This window comes from Monoraphidium neglectum, assembly GCF_000611645.1.
Source record: "Monoraphidium neglectum strain SAG 48.87 unplaced genomic scaffold scaffold01412, whole genome shotgun sequence".
Taxonomy (NCBI): domain Eukaryota; kingdom Viridiplantae; phylum Chlorophyta; class Chlorophyceae; order Sphaeropleales; family Selenastraceae; genus Monoraphidium; species Monoraphidium neglectum.
Genome location: NW_014012216.1, coordinates 7,097 through 14,409, shown reverse-complemented (window position 1 = coordinate 14,409; position 7,313 = coordinate 7,097). Strand labels below are relative to the sequence as shown.

Below are 7,313 nucleotides of genomic sequence, written 5' to 3'. Positions count from 1 at the left end.
ACGCAACACCGCCCCCCTCCCCCGCCCGACCTTGGCGAGGTTGTCCTCCGGCTTCACATAGACCAGCGGCTTGGGAGGGCTGCCCTCCAGCGCGGCAGCCTCGCGCATGCCGCGGATCTGAGGGGGCCCCGCGACAGGGGGTGCAGGGGTCACAGCCAGGAGGAGGGGGGGTGCAAGCACAGCGTGGCGTCGCTGACACTCATGCCTTCAGAGTGGGTTGGGTGGGGCGCGGAACACCAGACCCGCACGTGCAATCTGCCACCTGCATGGTGCATGCAGCAATTACGCGTTGGCCATCAAATGACCTGCATTGCCACACCGTCTGACAACCCCCTACCCTCACCCACCGTGTGCGCGTCCATCTCAGCCTCGCTGAGGGGGTTGTTCCCGCCACGGCTGACGGCGGTGCGCAGCCGCTGCAGCGTGTGGATGAAGTCTGAGGCGGACACGACACCCACGATGGTGCCCTCCCGGCCATCCCAGATCGGCGCGCTGGCGCACCCCTGAGAACAGTGCACCGGGGGGGGGGGGGTTGAGGGGGCTGACGAGAGCAGGACACCCGGGTTGAAGGCCGTTATTGTGTGCCGACTCACGCACTGCAGCCTCATTGCCGCGAGGGTCAAGGCCGCAGCCGCATCCAGGCTGCCACTCGCAGGGGCGGCGATGCCGGGGTGGGAACGCCCCGCGAACAACGAAGCTGACGTAGGCAGAGCCATGTGGCAGGTCAAGGCGGCTTGCCCCGCACCACACTGCGCACCCCCCACTGCCACCTCGTGCGCATGATCTGCCCGGGGCCCTTGGACGCACAACCACGCGACACCGCACACGCGGGCTCACCTGTTCGTGCAGTGCGTGGAAGGCCTGCCTCACGGGCAGGTCGCAGTCCAGCACCACCACCTTGCCGCTCTCGGGGATCAGCTCGTACGCGCTGTGGGCGTGAAGGAAATCGCTCACCTTCTTCTTGGTCAGGTCCTATTGGGGGGGGGCGAGGACAGGGGCCACGAGGGCGGATGAGAAGGGGACTCATGGGCGGCTGCATGGTGGCGTTGCGGGCGATCAAGGTGCTGGGCGGCGGGGGCGCCAAAGCGGGGGTTGGCGTGGAGAAACAAGCGTGGGCGTTCACGTGCCGCGGCCCCAAAAGAGCGAGGCTGTTCCCGGCCGCGGTGCCGCACCGGCTCCCTGTCGCTCTGTGTGATGATGGGCGCCACCACGCTGCTGTCTGCAGGCACCATGTCCACATCGCCGCCGCCGCTGCCGCCCGCACCACTGCCACCCGCACCGCCTCCCAGGCCGCCGCCTCCCGCCAGTGTCGACCCCACCGCGACAGAGGCACCCGGCCCACCCGCCGCCGACCCGCCTCCAGCCGCGCCACTGAGTGCCGTGGGGCTGGTAGGGATGGCCTGGGCCCGTGGCGCTTGCATTATCCCTGCCTGCTGCTGCTGTGCCTGTGCATGTGCCTGCGCCTGTTGCTGCTGTTGCTGCTGTGCAGCAACCTGAGACCGCTGCTGCGCCGCCACCACCTGCTGCGCCGCCGCTACCAAGTGCTGCTGCTGCTGTTGCTGCTGCTGGAGCAGCGCCGCAGCGGCCGCTGCAGCAGCAACCGCCTGTTGCTGCTGTTGTTGCTGCTGTTGCGCTTGCTGCTGCTGCTGGGCCTGTTGCTGTAACTGCTGTTGCTGCTGCTGCTGCAGAAGCTGCTGCTGCTGCTCAAACGTGATCCTGCAGAGACGGCCGGCGCAACAGCATTGGACTCAAGAATTTAAAGAGCATCGGCAGACACCCGTGCAACGTCAGACCGCGTAGCCCGCCAAGCGCGACTAGACTCACGCCCCGCCGCGGCCCTCGGCTCTCACCCTGCGACGGGCTGCTGCGGCGGTGGCTCAATCTTCCGCACAAATAGCCAGTTGTTGACGTTGCCCAGGGGGTCTGGCATGTATGGTGCCGTTTCGTCGTGCATCCACTTGCCATCCACAATAAATTTGTATTGGTGGTAGCTGTCACGAGCGGAGCGGGTGGTGTGACGCGGGAGACGATGCTGTGGGCACGTGCTGGGCAAAGGGTGCCCTAAGGAATGTCACCGCCAGCGAGTCCCCAACAGCTGCTGCCCTTGACGACCATACGTGGTCGCGTGGTGTCTCCCACCGCTCACCCCGGTGGCAGGTGCACGACGACTGCAAAAGCGCCCGGGGTCCCCTCCACCGGCGCCATGGGGATGGTCTCCACCCATCGGGTGAACGACCCACACAGGTGCACCTGCGACGCACAGGGGCCATATCCCACACGTTGAGCTGCCGATAAGTAACCCTGGACCCAAACCAGTGGTCTGCCATGCGGGCCGTGCGGCGCAGCGCGCTTGCTGCTGGGGCGCACGGCTGGCAAAGGCGGGTGTGGGCCGGCCACTCCTGGCCCGAAAGAGCTAAGCCTGGGCCCATATGAGCACACTACTCACCGCTCTACCGCCAAAACGCCACACAAATCGAGTAGGGACGAAGAAGGCCATGTTTGCAGATCCCACGCCGTTCTAGGGGCCGCTGGCCCCCCAGTTGATGGGCCGTGTGCTCACGCCGACGTTTCACTATGCATGGGCCATCATACCAACCAATCCATCACAGGGCTGCGAAAAAGGCAGAGTGATCTCGGGTAACTGTGGCCTGTGGGCTGACGGGGCCGGGTCTAGTGTTTTGAAGGATGTGATACGGGAAAGCACTTGGGTGTCAGCCATATACTCTCAGTGTAGTCCAAGAAAGAAGGTTGCTTCGCCAGCAAGCGCCGTGCAGAGTTGCACCCGTGTAGAACACTTTTGCAGGCGAACTGTACGAATTCCCTGCTGCACGGCTCCATTTGTTGTTCTACAAGACACAACTTTTCTAGATGCCATTATCTGCGGTTCTTTTCTAAATCTACTTGTGGATCTGTACCAGCAGTCTCACTATCAGCATGGGCAGCATAGTGAAGGCCCTAGGAGGGATATTTAAAGGTTTCAAGAAGCCGTGGGAGGTGGGTGGGGGCAGGCGGGCGATAAGGCACCACTGAGCGCTGCGAGCGCTGTGCAGCGCCGCGCCGCAGCGGCGCCATGCCGTAGCGGTGCATCGGGTTTTGAGCGTTCAGTCGCGGTCGTGCTCGCAGATTACGGGTCTGACCAGCACAGTAGATTACCTGGAGTACATGCCCAGCGCGTCAGACTACCGCAAGCATTCACCAGGGTGGGCTCCACCCCGGGGTGGGGTGCAACCGGCTGTGGCCGTTTGACGGGGAATGCAGCTTACGGGCCCAACAAGACACACAGGCCCGCATGCTGTTGGGTGGGGACGGTCGTGCTGTGCACAACACGGCTTCTAGCCCCGACTTGTGACAGATGTGCCCGCCAGCTGCCAGCTGAGGCGGCTTTCCCCCCCCCTGCCCCTTTCTCCCCGTCGCCGTCGATGCGCGCGCCAGGTCCCAGCCTGTGAGCGCCATCGTGCCGCACGACATCCCGGCGCTGGTGTACAACACGCGCTACTACGGTGAGGGATGTTGGGGTTGGGGCCGGGCCTGTGGCTGGGGTGCGAGGGGCCGTCATGCGCTGGGACTAGCTGTCAACGAGGCCGGCTGCCAGCCAGGCGCAGGTGGCTGGCCCCCACGGCGTGCTGCAGGCCACGGCTCTGGCACATCACACGCGATTGTGATGGACAGCGGCAGTGCCACACCCTCCCCTGCGACCTGCGACCGGCCCGCCTGAAACGTCGTGCACTGCGGTCCCCGCGCTCCATGTCGCCCTAAGGCCGAGACTTCCGGCGCAACAACAAGTACACGGCACGCGTGGTGGACCGCACCCCCCTGGACGTTGACAAGGTGCGGCCAAAGAGGGGGGGCTGCGGCGGGTTGCATTGGCCGCAGAGCACCTGCAGCGTTGGGGTCTGCGGGGCGCCAGTCGCATCTGAGCGTGCTTAGCGCGTTTCCTGTCACCCCAGGCGCATGCGTGGGGTCCTGCGCGGCATGCAACCTAGCGTCCCTGCCCAGGGAGCAAGCCATTCCTGGGGCCGATGTCAGCGCGCTAGAGCGCCGCGCGGGAGGGGCGGCAGCACGCCGCGGTCTCCGTGCCCATTCCCCGTTGCCCCGCTTCCCATCCGCCAACCCTATCAGCTGGTGGCCTCCATGCCGCTGACGCCTGAGGACATCAAGTTCTCGCCAGGTGGGGTTGCAGGGGTTGGGTTGGGTCGGTGATGATGCTGGCCCACATCGCTTTGGCGTGAGGGGCTCCGCCCTCAGGTGTCGCGCTGACGCTGACGCTGCGCTTTCTCTCCGCCTTGCATGAAACCCCACCGCAGCGCCGGGCATGATCAGGAGCCGCGGGACCTGACAGCCGGCTGCGGTGCGTGTTGGGGACACTGCTGCGGTGCAGGCACACTGCGTGTGACCGGGTCGTTCTTGTTGGTTTGGGGCCTCGGGGCCGCCAACACTCGTCGCTGCTGCCCAGGATTCACCGCCCGGCTCCTCAGGCTTGACTTCCAGCTGGATTGACCCAGATTCCTTTGTACCAAATTGTAAAACTGAGTCATGTGTCGTGGCCCCTCTCTTTCTTCTTTGCGTTTGGGTTCGAGGGGCGAGCTGTCATTCAGTCATGGGTCTGATTGGATAGCAAGAGGGCAGCTGAGCGCTTTTTGCCACGGCAGACTGACCATTGCGGCATCTTCGCATGTGTGGCATTTGAATATAGACAATGCTGGTAGCACAGCACAGACTGCGGGCGCATGCGCACACCGGTCTGCAGAGCCTGGTCATCGGGTTGCTCGGTACGGCACTAGTCCCCAGAGCAAAGTGTGCTGCACTCCGCACGACACTGAATGAAGTCGGGGTAGTGAACAGCCAGCTTTGATACTTTGTACGCATACAGTATCTAGGCACACATCTACGCGCACATGATCTGCAACTGAGCCGAGGAACCATTCAGAACGTGCGATGCAGATCCGTAATCACAGCCGACAATGTGCCACGCACGCCAGCTGCAGCCGGCGTGCCTGCCGCAGGCATGCCCTTGCGGCGCATCAGCAGCAGCAGTGGCCACCAAGGCAGCGATGCTCTGCAGCCAAGCGGGACCCATTCAGCTCGGGACAGCCCTCCTTGCAGCCCAGGAGTTCCGTGCGTTTACATGCAGGTGTGATGAAAAGCACTGCGACTCCGCTGGGTGCTTGCCCTTGGGGACGACCCCATAATCAGCGAAGCCATGCAGTGTGCGGAGCTCGCCCTCACGTGCTCGCCGTCCCGCCCCCTGCGATCCCCACCCAACGCACGTCGCACCAGCGAGTGGCGGCGGCGGGGGTGCTAGTGGTGGCGGTGGTGGCCTCAACGACGGCGATGAGCTGGATGTGGCGGTGTTCCGCTTCACCCTCGGCATACCCGGCTTTGACGACAGCCTCGTGCCGCGCGTCGTCGGCGGCGCCGCGGCGGCGCTGCTCGCCCTCAACCATGTTCTCGGGGCCCAGCCCGTGCCGCCGGCGCAGGTTCGCGGCCGGTGGCTTCGCAGGCCTGCGGGCAGGCGCACGGCAGGCGCCCGAAGCGGCTGTTCGGCGCCGCGACGGCGACGCGCCCATCTGCTGCTCCAGGGCTGCTGTCACTGGCAAGCGGGCCTGCTGACCGCCAGCCGGCGCACAGCAGGGCTCGCGATCCACCTGACCTTCACTCACCCTGGCGACCCTCATCCCACCCACCCAACTGCCCGAATCCCATCTCAACACCCCACCCTCACGCCCCTGGCCCACCCCCAACCCCCACCCCCAGGAGCGTGCGGAGTTCTTGTGTGCGCTGCTAGTGGCGCTGTGTGTGGTGACCCCCGAGATAGAAGAGCGCCTCAAACAGGTGCTGCCCGGCCGCGGCCGCCAGCAGGCCGCCGAGGCCGTCGACGGCGCGGCGCGCGTGTTTGTGCTGGCGGAGCGCCTGCCAGAGGCGGACAAGCGGGAGCTGGCCTGGCTCACGTTTGCGCTGCTCAAGAACGCCAACTGCTGTGGCGTCGTGGTGGCCCTCGGCGGGGGCGAGGTGGTGGCGGCGCGCGGCGCGATCGGCAGCGGTGCGGCCGGTGGCGCCAGCGGGAGCGGCGGCAGTGGCGGCGGCGAAGTGGTGCTTGATGCGGCTGCGAAGGTGAGAGGTGCCAGGAGAGGTTTTCGGCCAGAGTATGGCTGCAGGGCGCTGACGGCACCCGCGGCAGCGTGACACTGGCCCGTGACACTCTCAACCCGAGGCGTACCAGCCTTACCGCGCTGCCTACTGCAACCTGCTCATCCCACGCCCCCACAGGACCTGGCCCGCGGCGCAGCCGCCTCCGCAGACGTTGCGGCAGTGCTGCGGGGGCAGCGGCAGCAGCTCTGGCTCCCCGACCGCGCAGCCATGGCGCGGGCCGGCGTGGACAGCTGGGCGGTGGTGCCGCGCGGGGCGCAGTCGCTGCTGCTGCAGCACGTGGCGGGCGGCGGGGCGCTGGTCGTGTTGGGCGACCGGCCGCGCGCTCTGCCAGGCAAGGACCGCAGCTGGGTGGCCGCGCTGGCGCGCAAGCTGTAGGGGGCTGCGCCCGCACAGCGCGCAGGCCGCGGGGGCGCGTGGAGCACGTTCAGGCGCGGTGGGGCCCCTTGAGCTGCAGCGGGGCAGGCGCCGCCTGTTGGAGGGCCCTGCCTTGCTGGTGGCGGCTTGGAGCTGTGGTGGGTGGCCGGTGTGGGTTGCTGTGTGCGCATGTCGCCGCGGGTTGGGCCCGCACCCTGACCCAACCCTGCAGCATCTGCTCTGGATAGCCCCATTTACTCTGATGCTGCAGCGACTGGCAGGATGCATGCAATCGCAGGATGCATGCGATCGCATCGCGTGGCTTGAGCAACAGTTGGCTGAAGACTCTGCGTTCCTTTGGTGGCCCGGCCTCGGGGATGGATTAGCACCACGATGGCGCCCCCGTGCGCCCCTGATGGCGTTGACCAGATGATTATCCCCTTTCAAGGGATGAGCAATACAGACAACTGATTACACGACACAAACAACGGGCGGCGACTCACCGAAGAATGTACACCGGGCAAAAGCCACGCTCTCTCGGCAGCATGCGCGCCTGGGGGCGCGCGCCAGCAGCTGCATTCGGCCGCCATTGCCGCGCCATGTCGCCGCGGCCACCTCCCCAGGGCAAAACACAAAGATCCCAGCGACGCGCCACACACCTTTGCGGAGTGGTTGCGACTGCACGGCGCATCCGCTGCAAACACAGCCTGGGGCCAAAGGGGTGATCCAGCGGAGTTGGAACGGGCGGCAGCGCCCGACGCGTTGCTTCACTGAGCCGTCAAAACGGGCACCGGCACTGTCGCTCATTC

General features: G+C 66.0%; 2 protein-coding genes across 2 annotated transcripts; one reads left to right on the top strand and one right to left on the bottom strand.

Annotated features, from left to right (window-relative positions):
* Positions 1-149: 149 nt before the first annotated feature.
* Positions 150-1,930, bottom strand: MNEG_7780 (hypothetical protein; the record flags this gene model as incomplete). Its single annotated transcript, XM_014043750.1, has 5 exons — positions 150-205; positions 344-503; positions 838-972; positions 1,173-1,716; positions 1,851-1,930. The coding sequence occupies 5 exons, from the start codon at positions 1,928-1,930 to the stop codon at positions 150-152; spliced, it is 975 nt and encodes a 324-aa protein (XP_013899204.1).
* A 1,004-nt stretch (positions 1,931-2,934) lies between these two features.
* Positions 2,935-6,525, top strand: MNEG_7779 (protein required for cyt b6 assembly; the record flags this gene model as incomplete). Its single annotated transcript, XM_014043749.1, has 8 exons — positions 2,935-2,994; positions 3,124-3,200; positions 3,433-3,500; positions 3,758-3,828; positions 4,120-4,168; positions 5,278-5,477; positions 5,755-6,111; positions 6,268-6,525. 8 exons carry the CDS (start codon positions 2,935-2,937, stop codon positions 6,523-6,525), a joined length of 1,140 nt encoding a protein of 379 aa, XP_013899203.1.
* Positions 6,526-7,313: the final 788 nt, after the last annotated feature.